Consider the following 21,453-nt stretch of genomic DNA (forward strand, 5'->3'; position numbering starts at 1 on the left):
TCTATCATATTATGTTACGTCATATACCTCGTCATCTGACTCCCTATGTCATCTGTAGCAAGTGATTATATTTTTTCCAATTATAATTCATTTTTCTTGCAAATTATTTTCCATTATCTTTACACTTCTTTTGCTTAGTTTATTTTAAAAAAATAACAGGGTGGTGCATATTGTTACTATACATTCCTGGTTTTTCCTCATTTATTCTACAGTTCTCAAGAGACTGTCCATGGATAAGCATCTGTTTGTTTGGTATTATGTAGATGCACATACTAGTTTATTTTTGTGTCTACTCTTGTTAAACTCAGTATTCGTAAAACTGATCATGTGTCTTCTGGTTATTTGTTTATATTCTTACTTAGACATGTGTGCACAACTGCAAGTGCAAGTGTAGCACGTGTATCCAACACTATTCTTCATTAAGTGTGCTCGTGTATTTGCCAAGTCCGGCACCTGGTGCCTTATCTTATGCTCGTGTCTCTGTCGGGTCTGGCACCTGGCGGCATCTTGTCTATTTATCATACACATGACAGCTAATTATAAAATAAGTACAGTTCATGTCTGGGTCACTCTAGAGTTTTCCCATGTACTTTGGGTACACACTGTACACTGAGTATCACTACCCATACCCTTAATGTTTGTTTTATGCCCTGTCATGCTTTTCTTATCTCACCTCTAAGTAAACATATTATGCTTTATGACCCGTCATACTCTGTCCCCTTTTCTCACCTCTAAGTGAACCCAGTATATGTTATATTAAACTTCTAATTATCTGTCTCTATAAAAACAGACAGTATATAAGTAAGGGAACGCAAACTTGTGGGATGCATTTAGGTATTTCTGAGGAATTTTTGAGGTTAGGGCACCCTAACTACTGATTTCTTACAGGTTACAGTATTACCACCCTTAAGAAAGGCTGCAGCAGGATTGCACTACTGCTTCTTGGTGTCATTTTTATCTCTGAACTACACAGAGTAGAGCATCTTAAATTGGTAAATACTTAAAGTACTATATGAATCAAAGTTAAGGGATTGAAGAAAATATGCTTATTTTTACCAAACAATACGCATATACAGTAACATTTGCTCTGTCCATGCTTCCTAATGCACCTTCAAACACAGACTTGCATGTCTATTATTATTATTATTAGTAGTAGTAGTAGTAGTAGTAGATAATTTATTAGAAGGCCTATTAATAATAATAATAATAATATTAACAATTTATGTATTAATTTACTTTTTTATTTGACCACAAGCACTGCTGGCCACAAATCTTCAAAGATCTACAAACCCACAATTCCATGTACACTAGTGTCAACAATTGGGATTTAAAAAAATTTTGACCCGTGGGATAAAAACAACAAGATGACATCCAGATAGTGCAGATGCCCGAGTGGTATAAATGAGTACCTTCTACTATGTACAGACCAACTCTCTTCAGTTTGTGAGAATTGTGAGGCTTTGTGTTTTTTTTAAATAAATTATTTCTTAACATACTTCTTTTTATCTAATCTTGTTACTTGATACTTTTTTTTTCAGGTTTTGAAGGGAGACATGTCTATAAATGATTCAGCACGTTCTATGGTTATTTTAACCTTAGAATCATTGGACATACCACCAGCTGGTGACATTGTTGCAATATTTTTTGGCATAATTGCATACTGTTTAATCTTGTTCTTTCAGTCCATGCTACTTATAACAATTGTTGTAAAAAGGAATCTGCATAAGCCTATGTACATACTGCTCTTTAATTTGTTCATATGTGACCTAATAGGAGCTACAGCTTTTTACCCTCAACTCATTTGTAGTATATTGTTTCAGAGTAGAGAAATCTCTTATCCTGTCTGTGCATTACAAGGATTTCTCATTCACATGTATGGGGTTGGATCTGCTTTATTTCTCACAGTTATGGCCTTTGACAGGTACATTGCCATTTGCAAACCTTTAAGATACCACACGCTGATGACAGGGGACACCTTGATAAAACTTATTTTAATGGTGTGGGTCATAGATTTAGCTATGCACATGTCTTTATTCATGCTCACAATGAGCAAAGAAATCTGCAGGACAAACATAGTGGACACATTCTGTAATCATCCCTCTTTAATGAAGTTAAGCTGTGAAGATATGAGACCATCTAACTATTACGGCATGTTTACTATAGCTCTTGTACAAGGCTCTGCTATATTGATAGTATCATTATCATATATCAAAATCCTAATTACCTGTTTTTCTACCAAACAGGAAAAATCTATAAGTAAGGCAATTCACACTTGTGGCACACATTTAGTTGTTTATCTAAGTTTTGAGGTTAATGTATTATTTACACTGATTTCCCACAGGTTAGAATCAGCGTCTCCATACTTAAGAAGGATCTTTGGTGTTTCAATTGTTATATTTCCTCCAATTATCAATCCTCTAATTTATGGGTTGAAAACAAGGGAAATTAGACAAACAATTTTAATGTTTACACAAAGAAAGGTTTTCTGAAGGAAACTAAAAACTAAAGTATAAGTATATGTCTATCCTTCTTTTAATATATATTTAATTAAAATTGAACAACTAGTACCTTCTTTTTAAATCATAATATATGTAATAAGTGAAATACAGTTGCAGTCATGTAGTCATCATAAAAATTTATGGCAATGGCAACATTTGGGGTGGAAGCAATGTACCACGTACACATTTAATAAAATAAGTGATGTTAATCATGATCACTAATATGAAATCGGTGTGCTTTGGGATTTACAAATTAAAAGATATTTAAAAACCTTTATCACCACCAAATCTGAGAGGCTTGTAGGTATATTTTTGACCCTGAATGCATAATTCTGGCCGTGTTCATATCGGAAAACCCAAGATAAATAAAAGTAAAGAAGTATGCTATCCAGCCATTCTGTACAAGAGACCAGTTCAAAAAGAAACATTACCATGATATTCATGTTAATGATGATGATGGATTAAATGACCGTGTTTTAAATTTGACAAATTTTATGACTGTTCCGGGCATAAAAATCATAGGTAAAAAACAATTTAAACCACAATCCAATGCATTTTCTGTATTTTTGCATGATAATATACTGTTAAATCTTGTTTAAATCCATGCTGCATGTAACTGTTGTTGTTAAATGGTTCCTTATATAGAAGTGTTATATAGGGTTAAAAGCTACATAGGGTTCTTTACTGTATATTACTGAAATGCAATTAGAATAGCTTATGGGTATTGTGTGTTCATAAACAGTGGTAGGCTGTAATTGTCTAGATTTAAGTCTGAAACCAAGGAATAAAAAAAACATTTAAGGAAAATCTATCAATTTACTACATTTTCTGTAATATTATGAAAGTACAGTACAGTTATTTATTAGCAACAGAAATAAAGTTTTTAACGTAAAATTGCTCAATTGAATTCATTACTGTCAAACACTTTCCGCCTTGCTTTCTTTTTTTCCATTTATAAATATATGTCATGATTGGTGGTGTTGGGCTGCTGTTGTTGCCGTGGGCTAAAAAGGGAAGACATAGGTGCAAAGGGCTTTTAAATATAAAGAGTCTTTTTAATAAGAAGATATAACAAAACAGGACTGAGAATAATAAAGAACATAAAAACATGAACTTAAAACAAACTAAGAAACTTAAACAAAAAAATTTTATGATCATAATTTTGAGGAAGCCTATGTATGCAATAGACATTAGCTTTTTGAGATGTGGTGGCGATGACAGCGAGGATAGCTCTATCTTATCTCAGTACAGCACAAATAGATGTCGAAGGACGAATATTAAACCTCATCACACCTCACTGTTAAGCAATATATAGCATCCTAGATAGCACACTATTAAAGGGCCAAGAGCACATGTTGAACCAATGTTGACATCGGTGGTTGGCCCAATGTCATTTTGTCCAGTGACACAACGTTGACCCATTGGTCCTTCGACCAATGAAGTGTGCTGTGTGGCCAGCTAGGAGAAAAACGGGAATTAAAAATTTTTTTTTTTCTTTGTGAAGCTGCTTTGAGACAATGATCATTAAAAGCGCTATATAAATAAAATTGAATTGAATTGAATTAAATTGAATATTTCAGTTTCCTCATTCATAAAGTCTTCAAAAGACACCTTCCATCTTCGCATCACCCTAATGGGAATTTCCATCCCCATCTTTAATAATTCTAACCTGCTGCACATCCTTCCCATCTTTATATCTCTGCCTTACCAACCTGTACAGATCCACCTCTCCCTCCTTACTTTACCAATCTAGGATACAAGTCGTCAAATGCTCTTTGTTTGGCCATTGCCCCTCTACGTTCACCTTATACGGCATATCCCTGTACTCCTGATTACTCTCTTCAGTCTTCTCAGTGTCCAACTTCTTCTTAGCTAACCTCTTTCTCTGTATACAATGCTGGACTTCCTCTTCTCCTTGCCCACTTTGGCCTTACCTGATGATACACCAAGTACCCTCCTACATGTCTTCCTGATCACATTGGCTGTAGTTGTCCAGTCAACTGAAAGCACCTCCTGACCACCCATAACCTGTCTCAACTCCACCCTGAAGACTACACAACATTCTTCCTTTCTCAGCTTCCACCACTTTGTCCTCTGCTGTGCCTTTGTCCTCTTCACCTTCCTCACCACCAGGGTTATTTTACACATCACTATTCTGTGTTGTCTGGCTACACCCTTCCCTACCAACACTTTGCAGTCACTAATCTCTTTCAGATTACAACGTCGACACAAGAAGAGTTAAGAGTGAAAAGTGGAAAGGCTATTGGTCCTGATGACATACCTGTGGAGGTATGGAAGTGCTTAGGAGAGGTGGCACTAAAGTTTCTAACTATTTTTTTAACAAGATCTTGGAGAGTGAGAGGATTCCAGAAGAATTGAGGAGAAGTGTATTGGTGCTGATTTTTAAGAACAATGGAGATTTGCAGAGCTGTGGCAATTACAGAGGCATAAAGCTAATGAGCCATACAATGAAGCTGTGGGAAAGAGAAGTGTAAGCTAGGTTAAGGGCAGAGGTGAGCATTTGTGAGCAGCAATATGGTTTCATGCCTAGAAAGAGTATATCAGGTGCAGTATTTGCTTTTAGGATGCTGGCGGAGAAGTACAGAGAAGGTAATAAAGAGTTGCATTGTGTCTTTGCAGATTTAGAGAAGGCGTATGACAGGTGCCGAGAGAGGAGCTGTGGTGTTGTATGAGGAAGTCTGGAGTGGGAGAGAAGTATGTTAGAGTGGTGGAGGATATGTATGAGAGCTGTAAGACAGTGGTGAGCGACAGAGGCTGTAGGTGTGACAGAAGAGTTCAAGGTGGAGGTGGGTCTGCATCAAGGATCTGCTCTAAGCCCCTTTTTGTTTGCTCTGGTGATGGACAGGATGACAGATGAGGTTAGACAGGAGTCTCCATAGACTATGATTTTTGCAGATGACATTGTGCTTTGTAGCGAGAGCAGGGAACAGGTGGAAGAAAATTTGGAGAGGTGGAGGTATGCTCTGGAAAGCAGGGGAATGAAGGTTAGCCACAGTAAGACAGAATACATGTGTGTAAATGAGAGGAACCCAAGAGGAACAGTGAGGATACAGGGAGCAGAGGTAAAGAAGGTGCAGGACTTTAAGTACTTAGGGTCAACAGTCCAGAGCAATGGAGAGTGTGGAAAGGAGGTGAAGAGGCGGGTACAGGCAGGTTGGAATGGGTGGAGAAAAGTTTCAGGTGTGTTGTGCGATAAAAGAGTATCAGCAAGAATGAAAGGAAAGATGTACAGGACAGTGGTGAGACCAGTGATGCTCTATGGCTTAGAGACAGTGGCAGTCAAGAAAAGACAGGAGGCAGAGTTGGAGGTAGCAGAGGTAAAGATGTTGAGTTTCTCTTTGGGAGTGACAATGATGGATAGGATTAAGAATAGGTTCATTAGAGGGACAACCCATGTTAGATGTTTTGGAGATAAAGTCAGAGAGGCCAGATTGAGGTGGTTTGGACATGTTGAGAGGAGAGATGGTGAATATATCAGTAGAAGGATGGTGAGGTTTGAACTGCCAGGCAGGAGGTCTGGAGGAAGACCAAAGAGGAGATTTATGGATGCAGTGAGAGAGGACATGAAGTTAGTTGGTGTGAGAGAAGAGGATGCAGAGGATAGGGTTAGATGGAGGCAGATGATTTGCTGTGGCGACCCCTGAAAGGGAACAGCCGAAAGACAAAGAAGAAGAAGAACTATTCTAAAATTATAATTCATGTAATCAACCAAACACAGTTGGGGTCATGCAGTTAACATGAACATAAAAGTCTTGGCAATATTTGGGTATTACTGGTGAAAATTTCTCTTATTAAAATAAGTGATGTAGTTAATCATGATCACCAACCTGTATAGATCAACCTCTCCCTCCTTACTGTACCAATCTAGCATAAAAGTCATCAAATGCACTTTGTTTGGATGAAGTCAAGGGGCCTTGAGATTTTGAAAAAACTCTACAGAATTATTATTATTAATCTAAGAGGATTGTAGGTGATATTATGAAGGTCGAGTACATCACTCTGGAGACCAGGGATGTTGAGGCCAATAGACTTTATTCTTTCCAGAATACAGCCGAGCAGTTTCTAAGCAGAGGAAAAGCTCTTTTCTCTTCCACAATGCATGCTTATATACATTCACATGACACTTGTTCAACATCCTGTTCCCACCAACACAATACACCCGTACATGTGTTTTGTTTCTAACAAGATACAATGCTTCAACACATAGGTTTACTAATTTCCACAAGACATAATGCTCTCATACATGTTCATCTTATGGCTAAAGGAAACATCACTCACTTAATTGGACAGCTTGTCCTTGTGCTCCCATCCTACAGCGAGATGCCTCTGCTTTGAGTCATACTGAGGCCTTTTATGTCATCAGTCTCTTTACTGGGTACAATGATACATTTTGCACTATATTGTTCCCTACATATATAATATAGTAGATTTAATATTATGTGTTTAGGTACACAATTCATGATTAATATTTAGTGGTTAAATCATTACACTAACAATGTCTTTATCTTTACAAACATCACTTCTTTTTACCATATCATTCATGTATTTTTCTATGCAAAATTGGGGTACGTTCTACTCGTGATATAATAAAAAATAACATACAGGAAAGAAGTGCCATCCGGGGCTAACCAAAGCACCTGTTGCATGAGATTGGCCGTGAAATCGGTGAAACTTACAGCTAGCGGTGAGAGGTGATAGCTGTGAAGTGTAAAGGCCTTTTGTATGTTAATGACTAGCAGAAAGAGGTGCTGTCCTTATCATAGCCGGGTGAGGGACTTAGCCATGGTGTGCTTTTGTCTCTTCAGCTTGAGGGTTTGAACGAGAAGCAAGCTGCACACACTGCTCTTCTCAAAGAGGTTATTCAGCATCTTGATGCTTTTGAGTGCAAGTTTGATGAGAGAAGACCGCAGGAAGATCATGACTAGCAGAAAGAGGTGCTGTCCTTCTTATCATAGCTGGGTGGGGGGATTAGTCATGGTGTGCTTTTGTCTCTTCAGCTTGAAGGTTTGAAGGAGAAGCAAGCTGCACACACTGCTCTTCTCAAAGAGGTTATCCATTGCATTTAAGAGCAAGTTTGATGAGAGAAGACCGCAGGAAGAGTCAAGCCATGTGCATAAAAGAGCTAAGAGTACGCATAACATGGGCATTGCGATAAGTTGACCTGTATTGTACCCTCTTAATACAATAGTAAATTATACCTTGCCAAGTTAGCGTAAGCATTTGGCAACCCATCTACTTTTTGTTACTTGCATTGTTGTAGGTGTCCAGCATATTTAAAAGTTTGTCACGTCCGAATTATACAAGGTTTACAAATGTATGTATTAAAGCGGTTTTAATTCAACATTACAGGAAGCTATAAGGAGCCATCATAATTCAGAAAACAACCCACATAAATACGATCCACAAGCTGGGTAAGAATGTTGTTTCTTTACATGCTATGTATGGGGTTTTACATAATTATTTTAAATGTAATTAATGATACTACTCTCTTTCCACACAGAATAAGTTTACTTCATGATCAGGCATTGATGACAAATCTGCTGGATGAATTAAAGGTGACTTTTGCAGATGCAGACCCTGAGAGTATAAAGGGTAATCAGAAATTGTTATTGTAATTATTTTCATGTCTCTTTATTTTTGTCTATTTTGTCTCTAATAATTTGCATTGTTTCTGTCACTTATCTGAATTTTTCTTTTACCAACATGTTAAAATTGCAGAGGAAATACTTTTTGTCTCGGCCAGGAAAGTCTCAGCTAAGAGACTGCATTAAGACAGCGGCTAAAAACAGACAAAGATGAGTAAGTGTACAAATTCATCTATGTATTAAGTTCGGTACATCTCTGAGTGTTTTTAGGGGTTAACGTTTGGTGTGTTTTGCAGTTGCTGGAGTCCAGGTGTAGAGTCGTTCAAACAGGTGCAGAGAGAGAACTGTGGCAGACTGCAATACTGGAACTGAATTGCGTGCCATGCCATCAGCGTATAATATCTAATGGGACAGAGCTAGAAAGACATTTATTTTGGACATCTAACAAGCACTGGTGCATGTTTTTTTTTTCCTTATTTTTACTTTGCTTTGTATATTTATTAGTGTTTGGTTTGATTTTAATAAAAAATTTCTGAATCAATTCTATTGTCATTTTTTTAAAGGATGTGGGGGATATATAGTATTGTGGGGGGGTGGATAGGGCCTATCTACATACCTGCCCAATAACCAATCGTCACTAAGTTATGAGGGCTTGGGTTGGGCTAAATAAAAAGTATTGACTGGGTAATGTCCCAATAGATGTCAGGGTTTTGGGTGTTTTTTTGTTTTTTGTTTTTTTTAAACAACCAATCACTGTTGAGATAAGAAACCAATAGGGAAGGGCAGAGTTGGGCAAAGGTGTAAAATGCAAATGGGGCTTGAGGTGTGAATGTCTCTTGACAAAATCCTTGAGTGGATTATTTGCCATGGCAACAAATGGCCGTACCATGGAAGAATTCCTCAGCACTTGTAGATACTTCCGAAAATCAGTGGTGTATACAGGAGTTTCCTAGTACAGATACACCTCTTTTCATGCAGTGATAAGTTGTTTATAATGTTACATTTAGTTGATAGATGTTTGCTGAAGTTTGGTGCAAGTGACACAAAGACTGTTCTAGAAATTTGTATTACATGTAATAATGCTTAGTGCAATATGTAATATGTAAAACATTACATGGATTTCTCACTTTTTCAGACTGTTTAAGAAAGACTAAAAAATAATAATGTACTATACTATTCTGTAGGTCACAGACTGTAGGATGGAGTGGAATGCCCTACGGACATAAGAAATGTGCCTTTTGTGAAATACATTTCTTCTAGGTGGTGGAAAGAATGTTCTCTAGATCCTCTTGCAGAGAACAGAAATTAATCTAGCTGCATGTCTTTTTAACCCAGTGTAAGTATGTATCCAGTGATGTAAACTTTAAAGCACTTTTTGTAAATTGCTCTGGATAAGAGCGTCTGCCAAATGCCTAAATGTAAATGTAAATGTCTTCCTTGTTTCGTGAGAGTTTCGGCCAGTCAAGCAGTGCTGGAGGATCAGAAAGAACATGGTGTAGGTTGTGTTGAAAACTTTGAGGTAAGTGGGTAATGGACCATTTTTTATCATTGTAGACAATCATCAGTGTTTTGAATTTGAAGCAGAGAAGTGGTGTCAGTGGTGTACTTTGGATCAACAGCAGAGAAAAATTGGTGGACAGAGGCAGACCTGTCCAGAGTGGGTTGCTGTAGTTTAGTCTTCAAAGAATAAGGGACTGAACAAGCACCTTAGTTGCCTGTGTGGCGTGAAATAGACATTTTTTTCTGATGTTATAAAGAAGAAATTGATAAGACTAAGTAAGGGAGGGGAAATGGACAGTTGATTGTCCAGAGTTACCCCAAGGCTGCGGGCAGTGACTGAGTGAGTAATTTAAATGTTGTCCATTGAGACAAACCACCTGGGATGAATAGCAGTTTGGTTTTGCTGAAATTAAGTGATTAAGCTGCCACCCAAGATGAAATGTCTATCAGAAATGCTAAGATTTGAGTGGAAACATGAGTGTTTGAGGAAATGAAAAATTAGTTGAATGTCATCTGCATAACAATGAGATGAAAAGCTGTGTGAGGATATGACCTTACCAAAAGATAAAAATCTTAAAAAGAGGATAGACAGGAGCAGACCAGGCTTTTAGGACACCAGTGTGTAACGCTTGGATTTAATTAAACCACTAGTTACTTTGCTACGGGGTCGAGAATCAAAATACTGGTTTTTAAACAACACTTCCGGTATTGCGCAATAAAGACAGGACAAGTAAAGACGCGACACAATAACTATGTATAAACCAAACCAAAGTGTATTAAACCAAACAAACCAACAAACAAACAAACATGGTGCACCAAAACCAATATATACAAAATATATACAAATATAAACAATGTGTAAGATGTATGCGGGTGTGTGAGTGCGTGTATGATTGGCCAGAGTCAATGTTATTGCAGTGTGTGAAATGATGCACGGGAGAGATTGGCTCGGCCTCACCGGTATAGATGACAAATCCGGGAGCTCGAGCAACGGAACGAGAGGTGAATGGTTAGTTTCCACGAGGAATAATCCGACCGGGGAAAAGTACTCCTTCCGACTCATCTAACAAACTCTCTCTCTGAAAAAGCAGCGCGCTGTGAAAAATCTCTCCGTGTCGGGCCGCTTGCCGGTTCCGGCTTTATACCGGCACACGTGACCCGACGCCGCTTCCGGGTCCTCTCGCGCTGCCATCGCGCATGCTCGCGAGAGCTTACCCTGTGACCAACACTGTCTATGGGGATAATTAAAACCAGATCGGGCATATTTCCGTGCACAGGTGAGCAGCATTAGCTCCTTAATCCATTTCCTGTTTGTTAAAATGCCCCTTTATGTGGCTGCGCTACAAGTGGAGAGTCTGCATGGAGTAGATGTCACTTCACATGACCAGTCGTCTAGGTAGAAAGCAAACCGTTGCCATATCATGTCTCAAGTTTTAAGGTTTTTAAGGATAGCCAAGAGAATCTTGTGGTTTACCATTTCAGATGCTGCTGAGAGTTTCAGGATGATGAGGACAGCTTACAGGGTAGTCAATCTAGCAGCATGGACCTACTCTATTTTGGCATCATAAAAGAAGGCAAAGTCATCAGCAGTCAGAGAGGACAGAGCGGATGAAGCCTGTGGGTAATGAAAAAATGTGGAACTTGCAAGGTTCATGTGCAGAAGCTCTCAACTTTTCAGGCCAAGAAATCTTCCTTAGTTTAGAAGACAGAGGGCATACAGTAGTAGGAGGTCCATAGTTAAGAAAAGAGAAGAGATAAAATAAGAGAAGAAATGAAGTCTGAGTCTGGGTGGGTACAGGATGACAGAGGAAGGGGAAATAGAATGGAGGTTTCTGCAGGTAGTAAAGAAATTGTGATGGTTTAGGCAGGATAGAAGGGGTAAAGGTAAAGGATACCATGTAATGATCAGATGTATTGACTGGGATAGCAGTAATATCTGTATCTGGAGAGGTGAATAGGTTGTTCTCTAATGCTAGAAACACTAACCAGTTAAGATGCCTTTCTTTCTCATGCTGCAGTAACTAGCCAAGCATTTATCTAGCATATAACCCTACTCCCACCTAAACATCTTCAGAGAACTAGAACTAGAATCTAGAATTCAGCCTGTTATCTGTGAACACCGCCAGGTTCCCCTTAAGTTTTCCACATTCACTAAGGGTTCCTTGCACTTCTCAACCTTACCACCACCTGCTGTCTGTGCATGCTGCCAGATTCCCCTTCATCTTCTCGCTTTCACCAAGGGATGCCTGCACTCTCCCGCTCCTTATCACAGCCAGGCCTTACCTGTCACAGTCAGAGTACCCCTGGACTTTCCAACTTGATATCAGCCTCTCTTTATTGTTTAATGAAATATTACAGAGTGAACATTGCTAGCTGTGTTATGTGTGCCTTTGACCTGTCTATGCCCTCAAGAGCCATCGAAGGGCATCGAAAATCGAAATCAACTCATATACTTTGATTTGTATTGCACCTGTCTTATCAGTTTACTGGTAAAAGTTTAAAACACTTTATATCTTGATCTTGTCAATATTTATGATGTATTTGCAGAAGAAACAACACATTTTATTTTATTCAATTATCAATCTTGATCATGTATTGTTTTTGTTCATGCAGTACAAGAGAGAAGAATGTGGTGAAATATTGTAGGCACCAGCATTGAGTGACATCTGTTTTAGTAATAAAGTGTTATAGCAAGGTTATTGAAGTCAAAACAAGCTATTAAATATGCCAAACCTACATTATATCAACATTGACTGTTTTTTCTTGTAGTTTAAGGACATCTGGAGAATGTGAAACTGCATTCATTATGAAGCTGCAGATACTGACAAAATTTGCCATGACAGTCTGAAACCATTTGTGATACTATATCTACAGGCCAGTATAGTGAGACTTTCTCTACAGGTGTCACTGTTAGGTGTACAGCTCCAAGGATACCACACAAACCCATAATTTAGTGTAACCTGATGTCAACAACTGGGATTTGAAAAATAGTTCACATCTAGTCAACATAAATAGGTTCAAATATTTTAGGTCTTGAATGATAAAATAAACTCCACCTCAGTTCTCTTCACTTTGAGAGCATGATGACCCTGTGCCTGTTTTACTGAATTTATCACCAACATGAGACAGGTTTGTCATTTTCACAAAATGATACTTGCTGTAAAACATAATAATACTTTGCCCATGTTTAATGTCTTAACTCATAATCTTTTCTATTTTATTTCCAGGTTTTGTAGTTAAAATGGAGAGAGACATGTCATTTAATAGTTCGGATGTGTCACGGTTTATAACCACGCTGACCATGGAATCATTGAACATACCACCATTTAGTGCTATTTCTATATTTATTTTTGGCATCATCACATACTGTTTAATCTTGTTCTTTCAATCCATAATACTTGTAACTTTTATTGTAAAAAGGGATCTGCACAAACCTATGTATGTACTGCTGTTTAATTTGATTGTCTGTGACTTGATGGGAACTACGGGTTTTTACCCTCAGTTGGTTTGTACCATATTGTCTCACAGTAGAGAAATATCCTACCTTGCCTGTGCAATACAGGGCATGCTAATTCATCTCTACTTATGTGGGTCACTTTTATTTCTCAATGCCATGGCTTATGATAGATATATTGCCATTTGTAAACCTTTGAGATACCACAATCTAATGACACAGGGTACCTTGGTGAAACTTATTTTCATAGCCTGGTTCATAAATTTTTCTATTATCGGGTCTGTATTTGCACTCACTTTAAGCAAAACAATTTGCAGGACAAACATAGTGGACATGTACTGCAATAATCCCTCTTTAATGAAGTTAAGTTGTGAGGATACTAGTGTAAATAACTATTATGGGTTGTTTACTATAGCTCTTATACAAGGCTCTTCCATACTAATAGTATCATTGACATATATAAAAATTCTAATAACGTGTCTTTCTACCAAACAGAAAAAATCTATAAGTAAGGCAATGCAAACTTGTGGGACACATTTAGTTGTTTTTTTGTGTTTTGAGGTTAACACATTCTTACTACTGGTTTCTCACAGGTTAGAATCAGTATCTCCACACTTAAGAAGGGCTTTTGGTGTTTCAGTTGTTATCTTTCCACCAATTTTTAACCCTTTAATTTATGGGCTGAAAACTAAAGAAATTCGGCAAACAATATTATCATTTACAGGAAGACTTTTTCTATTTAACAGAAAACTAAACTAAAAGAATATGCATATCCTTTTAATGAAAGTATTATTGCAATTGAGTAAAACATGCAAAGTCTGAAACTATTTTAAATTATGAACTAATAACAGTAGAATATCTTCTTCTATCCAATCAATTTATTGTATAACATTTATAAAAGATGTATAGTTTTATTTTATAGAAATCAAACAAGGCACAAAACAAAAATAAACAATGTTATTTGTCTATTAAATGTCTTAATCTAAATGCTCTGAATTAAAGTCCCACTGGGGGAGGAACTTTATGACACTTATGATCCCATACTCTAATCCACAGCTTTTCCTATATTCTTTATTATTTCTTTTTGTTGTTGTTTTTTTATAATCACATACTGTCATTATTTATTTCTAGCTCCATGCTGCTTGTAATTATATATATAAAAAAAAAAAAAAAAAAAAAAAAATATATATATATATATATATATATATATATATATATATATAAAAATAAATAATGCTTTTCCACAAATACAGGTACAAGTAGTTCTTTATATAACTGAAACAAATTTGTATGCAAAGTTGCAGCTTTACGTGTGTGTGTGTAAGAGAGATCATTGCTTAGTAGATGTCTTAAAACATCTACTAAGCAATGATGTTCCACAGTACTTCATCCTATCCTTTTTAGGGTCATTAAATGGTCACAGGAAAGACTTTTACAGTTATCTCAGTGCCAGCACAAAGCACAAGCAGATTCAAATCCTCAATCATGCAGGTGTGAGGTGACACTGCTAACCACAAGGCCAGTGTCATAAAACTATTTAATTCAATTTTATTTGTATAGCGCTTTTAACAATTTACATTGTCGTAAAGCAGCTTTACACAATCAAAAGAATTAAATTTGAATGAAATGTGAATGGGTATAAATCAAAATGATATGATTGTCCCTGATGAGCAAGCCGAGGACGACAGCGGCAAGGAAAAACTCCCTTAGATGGTAATAGAAAGAAACCTTAAGAGGAACCAGACTCAACAGGGAACCCATCCTCATTCGGATGAAAACGGATAGCAGGGATTGATCTGCATAATACTATGTGAGACTGGAAGTTCAGTAAAAGAGGAGATGTGTAAAATTAAAGTCCAGTTTGTTCCTGGAGGCTCAGGTAGACTGTAAGAAATTCCAGTCCTGAACTATTGAACAACTGAAGTCACAGGTCCTCAGAAAACAGCTGTCTGCATCAGTCGAGGACAAGGCCGTCTTCATGGAAAAGTAGAACCATCCCCAGTCACCTCACGCATCCCAGGCAGACCACACGGGGCATCTGTGTGATGAGATCTCCAACCAGAAGCAGGACTCCAAGACGAGTTAGACTGGTCCAGAGGGAAGAGGAGGTCTGGTTCACTGGCAGCTCAGGAGCGACATGTATAGCTCGACAGAGAGGTTGGTAGAGAAAAATGGAGAGAGTGTCATGCACACTCGGAACGCGACCGGCACTACCCGGGACCCGGAATTTAAGCGTTCGCGAACCAGGAAGTATAAAAGAGGTAAACAAACCATAGCACCTCGCTCAGTCATTGAGTTTCGCCGATGCTACGTCGGAATCATTCACCGAACTGTGAGTACTCACCTTCTTGGTTTAATTTCCTGATCGAGTGTGTATTTATAGGACGCGGGTTGGATTGTGTCTTTCCCTTACTCCCCACTTGTGAGAGTCCTTAGACTAAAAAGCGTGATTATCCTGCCTACTCGTGTTCTTCCGCGTTTGGGTTTACCATTCACGCTACAAAGGGCTAACCGCTAAAGCTACGTCTTCTGGTCATCCCAGGTTAGTTCTTGACAGAATGACTGAGCCATCCGTGGTGAACCCAGCAGATTACGCTCACCTCTGCGATGTGGTAGATCAGCACGCCAAGCTCATCAACACGCTAACCGGGCGGCTGTGGATGGCGTGGCTAGCCGGTCTCCCGTCGCAGCACCATTAACCACATTGACCAGGCCCTCATCTCACCCATTTCAGCTCAACCCAGCTGCCATCTCAGCCTTCAAGGAACTCTGCCATCGCTTCACCATCGGCCCGATTCTTCTTCATCCCGATGCCAGCAAACCCTTCGTTGTCGAGGTGGACGCGTCGGATCTGGGCGCCGGCGCAGTTCTCTCCCAGCGAGGGCCAGACCAGAAACTGCACCCTTGCAGTTTCTTCTCCAAAACTTTTACCCCACTCAGCAGCGATATGGGGTAGGGGACCGCGAGCTGTTGGGCATAAAGTGGGCTTTGGAGGAATGGCATTACTGGCTCCAGGGCGCCAGTGAGTCATTCATCGTCTGGACCGATCATCAGAACCTGATCACCATCAAGAACCTCAAACAGCTCAATCCACGACAGGCACGGTGGGCATTATTTTTTTAACAATATAATTTCCATCTTTCTTACCGCCCGGGGTCGAAGAACACCAAAGCCGACGCCCTATAATGCCAATATGAGAACGACCTCCCCCAGGCGGAACCCGTGCCTGTCATCCCTCCATCTCGAATCATCGCACCCCTCCACTGGGATTTGGAGACCAGGGTCCGCCAGGCACAGGCGGCGGAGACTGAACCGGCAGGTGTGCCGCCTGGACGACTCCACGTACCCCAACATCTGCGAGCTGAGGTTCTCCAATGGGGGCATTCGTCCATCATTGCCGGACATTCTGGAGCTCGACGGACCCTATCATTCATCCGACGGGCGTTCTGGTGGCCCTCCTTGAGGAGAGACGTTCTCGAGTTCGTTCAGGCGTGCCCGGTGTGCGCCAGGGCAAAGGACACAAACCAACCAACTCCAGGAGAACTCCAACCACTCCCAGTTCCTCGACGGCCCTGGACGCACATCGCCCTGGATTTCATCACGGGCCTGCCGGTTTCAGAGGGTAAGAACACCATATTAACCATTGTTGATCGGTTCTCCAAGGCCGTGCACCTGGTGGCCCTAGCCGGACTCCCATCAGCAAAGGACACCGCTGAATTGATTTTGGAACATGTAGTCCAACTGCATGGGTTCCCAAAGGACATCGTCTCGGACAGGGGGCCTCAGTTCACAGCCCGGTTCTGGAAGGCCTTCTGCCGTCTGATCAATTCCACCTGTAGCCTGTCTTCCGGTAACCACCCCCAGACTAATCGTCAGACGGAACGGACCAACCAACAACTGGAGCGCTACCTGAGATGTTTTGTTTCCGATCGCCAGCGCTCCTGGGCCCGCTACCTCAAATGGGCCGAACTGTCCCACAACCTCCACGTCTCCTCAGCCACCAACCTAAGCCCATTTGAGGTGTGCCATGGTTTTCATCCTCCAATGTTCAACCATCAAGAACTGGAGGTTGACGTACCATCGGCCCAACAGTTGGTCCATAGGTGTCAGCAGGTGTGGAACCAAGCGAATCTCACCATCCAACAAGCCAACACCAGCTACGTCACCCAGCATCGCCGCCGACACCCGCCGGGACGTTTGTACCACGTAGGTGACAAGGTATGGTTATCAACTAAAAACCTCCATCTGCACACCGAATTAAGAAAACTATCACCAAGGTTCATCGGACCATACCACATCACTTTACGGATTAACCCGGTCACCTACCGGCTCCAGCTGCCTGTGGCGCTCCGGATCTACCCAGTCTTCCATACATCACAGCTAAAACCCTTCATCACTTCACCTCTGGTGCGACCCACCCCCCCTGCTCCTCCTCCTCGAATCATTGATGGCGGTCCCGCCTACACCGTGCGACGGATCCTGGATTCACGCCCTCGGGGGCAGAGGCACCCAGTACCTGGTCGAGCTGATCACGGTCAGCTGTGCCACAGGCGAAGTGACTACGGGTGATGCTCTAGGTGACGCAGTAACTCGGCTGCACGCCGGCTCGGACCGCTGGTCACCGCCGGAGAGTCCGGAGATCATTGCACTGGGAAAATGTTCGGAGTTGAGGGTTCTACGTTGCAACCGCACTCTTCAACTCACTCGCAGTACCGACCACGCGCTTTGCTGCCCGGCCGTCGGCATAAAGCACCGGCGTTAGCGTGTAGATTTTCCCGCTCTGTCTGCTACCGAAAGTTTACCTGGCGCGACTACCAAAAGTTCCGCCCCCGGGTGTGTGCTACTAACAGGTGTGGCTGTGGTTTGAGTGTTGGCAACCTAGCTAACCCGAAGTTACCACGCAGAGTTCTGTCATTTAAATTTAGCACCGCACCCCATCTCTCTAAAATGTCCAGCCCCAAAATGCAATCCTCCTCAATGTCTCTCACAAAGAATTCATGAGAGTGCATCCGCTCACCTATTTTGACTCAGACTGTGCAGTTGTCTCAGTAATCCAGAGCGCAACAGCAAAACAGTGGAACCAGTGTCCATGAGCACCCGTTGTAAGACGTCGTCCAGAACGCAGTCCACATAGACCCGAGCGCAATTTCCTACATGTCCCGGCCAGAAGTTGAATCCACCAGTTGGGGGAACAAAGACGGCTGTGGGAGGCGGCTTCCCCTTAGTTAGTTTAACGGCTGCTGGGGTACGCAGCCCCTTAGGCCTGGGTAAGCAACGGTAGTCCCGAGGTCCCATGCCTCGACATTGTCGCGAAACCTCGGAGACTTGCTCGTTGCCTAGCCGCGATGGGTAGCCCTGTCCCCGGCTAGGTTCACCTATCGAGCGCCCCCGAGCTGCGGGTGATGTTCCGCCACTACGGGTTCTGCGCACTCCGCCTCGCGTGGCGCTTTAGAAAGGGAAGCTGATGCTGCTAACCTGATGTGCGGAGCCTCAGCGGTCGGAGTCCTCGGAGAAATGCACGCTGCTATACGTTTTGCTGAAACGTATACTTGTGTGTCATCAGCATAACAATGATAACTAATACCATGTTTACGAATTATGTTGCCCAGAGGAAGCATGTAAAGGGAAAAAAGCAGTGGGCCTAAAACAGAACCCTGTGAAACACCAAACTCAACTTGAGAACATGAAAAATGGTCACCATATAAATCTACAAACTGATTTGTATGATCAGTCAAATAGTATCTGAGCCATAAGAGGGACTTTCCCTTAATTACTACTACATTTTCTAATCTGTGAAGGAGAATACTATGATCAATTGTGTCAAAAGCTGCACTGAGGTCGAGTAACACAAGTATAGTGACCCAACAATTAGAGGCCACTAGGAGGTCATTTACTACTTTAACGAGTGCTGTCTCTGTGCTGTGATGAGACCCAAATCCTGACTGATACAGTTCGTTTATGTTATTTCTATGTAGATATAAACATAGCTGCTGTGATACTACCTTTTCCAGAATTTTTGAGATAAGGGGGAGGTTTGATATCAGCCTGTAATTGGAAAGCTGACAGGGGTCAAGATCAGGTTTCTTGATTAGTGGTTTAATAACTGCAAATTTAAAGGATTTAGGAACATACCCACTGCTGAGTGAACAGTTAATTACCTTCAACAGGGGTTCTGTTATTGCTGGAACTATTTGCTTGAGAAAATGTGTCAGTATGGGATCTGATATACAGGCTGACGATTTTGAAGAGGAGATGAGTGAAATTATAATTTTAGTTTAGGATGCTATTTGGAATACTAACAATTTAGTTTGATGCCATTTGCATTCTAATTTCCGAGCAGTTTGTTTTAGAGTGCATGTGTGGTCGTTATACCAGGGAGCGAGTTTCTTTTCTTCATTTTCCTTTTAACTAGAGCTACATTATTTAAGGTTTAACGGAACGTTGCCTGATCGAGTTCTGTGGGGTCAGACGGTGATCTAATCAAAGTTGATAACTCTGGGAGATTACTGATAAAGCTCTGTGTGGTATTTGATGTGAACGTACATTTAAGGCGCTAGCGCGGTGCTGTGCGTACATTATTACTATGACACACTTTAATCGAGACAAGACAGTGATCTGAGATAACTTCAGACTATGGAATTGTAATTATGTTTCTTATACTTAATCCGAAGGATAATAAGTCCAAAGTGTGATCTGCTTTATAAGTGGGTCCTACTACACACTAATTTACTCCTACTGTGTCCAGTATGGACATAAATGCTGTTCTCAGAAGGTCTTCTGCATTCTCAAAATGAATATTAAAATCTCCAGCAATTAACGCTTTGTCTACATATGTCACGAGCCAGCTTCCTCCTGCAAGCACCTCGCAATCCTAACTCCACCACGGGGTTTTCAGCACGCCAAGTGTTCATCACGGCACACCTGGATCTGATTACGGATCACCCCTAGACTTTAAAAGCAAGCTGAGCGCACCTGTTTGTGCCGCAGTGTCTCGCTCGTGTGCCTTACGTCTTTGTGTATTATTGATTCCCTGGATTTTGACTCGTTGCCGACCCAGCTCCCCTTCGGATTCCTCTTTTGTCTCGTCCCTTCTGTTTACCTTGCCTGATTCTCGGACTAATTCTCGTGTATGACCCTGCCTGTATTAGTATCCTGACTTCGGACTCGCCCTTTTTCCATTTGTTTGTTCACGCGGCTGGATCTTCTGGTTATCGACCCATACCTTGTTAAAGACGCCGATTGAGCTCTTCGGTCCAGGGCCAGTGACGCACCCTCCGCAGCACAAGAAGACTTCCGCTTCTTCGGAGGACCTCCCACAACGCGCACCCTGCTCGTACTTCTCACGGATGTGAGTCGGAGATCCCTGCCCCTCTATCCTCAATTGCAAAGCGAACCCACGTCAGGAATCCGCACAGCGCTTGGCTGCGCTCCGCGCTACATCTGAGTATATTCATGCGCTCCCACTTCCGGGTTCACGGAGGATCCTCTGACGTCCTTGCCCGGACTCCCAGTTACAACACCAGGTATTCCCCCAAGCACCCTGTGCACGCCTTGACTGACTCTCTCACACACACACACACATATATACACGCGCCGCCCCCCTGCTGCGCGCTGACTCTCACACACACACACACACACATATATACACGCGCCGCCCCCCTGCTGCGCGCTGACTCTCTCACACACACACACACATACCCGCGCCGCCCCCCTGCTGCGCGCTCACTCTCACACACACACACACACACACACACACACACACACACACGCGCGGCCACCCTGCTACGCGCTGACTCTCTCTCTCTCTCTCATAATACGCGATACTGATAAGCAGCCTGCATCCTTTGATGAAAGAGGCGTGGTGGATCGTAAGACACTATCAGCTCACTCAGATACTGTGGCGCGAGACCATTTAATGCTTTATATTTCAAAAGTACTATTTTAAAATCAATGCGAAATTTCACAGGGAGCCAATGAAGTGAAGATAAGTTAGGCGTGATGTGCTCGTATCTTCTAGTTCTAGTGAGGACTCTTGCTGCTGCATTCTAGACTAGCTAAAGCTTGTTTATGCACCTAGTTGAACAACCAGACAATAGGGCATTACAATAGTCCAACCTAGAGGTGATAAAAGCATTAACTAGATTTTCTGCATTGTTTAGCAACAATATATTTCTTATCTTGGCAATATTTCTGAGGTGAAAGAATGCTATCCTGATAATATTATCTACATGAGCTTCAAATGAAAGACTGGAATCTATAATCACACCGAGGTCTTTTACTGTTGCACTTGATGGAACAGAAAGGCCATCTAAAGTTACAGAGTGATCTAGAATCTTACTTCTAGCTGTATGCCGTCCTATGACTATAACTTCTGTCTCATCTGTTTTGTGTTAAA

General features: G+C 41.3%; 2 protein-coding genes across 2 annotated transcripts; both read left to right on the top strand.

The window, feature by feature from the left end:
* Positions 1 to 1,544: 1,544 nt before the first annotated feature.
* Positions 1,545 to 2,489, top strand: LOC128533607 (olfactory receptor 52B2-like). Its single transcript, XM_053507892.1, has one exon. It carries the CDS (start codon positions 1,554 to 1,556, stop codon positions 2,487 to 2,489), a length of 936 nt encoding a protein of 311 aa, XP_053363867.1. The 5' UTR covers positions 1,545 to 1,553.
* A 10,356-nt stretch (positions 2,490 to 12,845) lies between these two features.
* On the top strand, positions 12,846 to 13,817 carry LOC128533249 (olfactory receptor 52B2-like). The gene has a single exon (XM_053507504.1). The coding sequence runs from the start codon at positions 12,846 to 12,848 to the stop codon at positions 13,815 to 13,817; it is 972 nt and encodes a 323-aa protein (XP_053363479.1).
* The last annotated feature ends 7,636 nt before the right edge of the window (positions 13,818 to 21,453 follow it).

The sequence above is a fragment of the Clarias gariepinus genome, chromosome 11 (assembly GCF_024256425.1).
Source record: "Clarias gariepinus isolate MV-2021 ecotype Netherlands chromosome 11, CGAR_prim_01v2, whole genome shotgun sequence".
Taxonomy (NCBI): Eukaryota; Metazoa; Chordata; class Actinopteri; order Siluriformes; family Clariidae; genus Clarias; species Clarias gariepinus.

Excerpts from the sequence above, each read along its gene's own strand:
- LOC128533249 (XM_053507504.1), top strand. The coding sequence starts at position 12,846 with ATGGAGAGAGACATGTCATTTAATAGTTCGGATGTGTCACGGTTTATA.
- LOC128533607 (XM_053507892.1), top strand. The coding sequence starts at position 1,554 with ATGTCTATAAATGATTCAGCACGTTCTATGGTTATTTTAACCTTAGAA.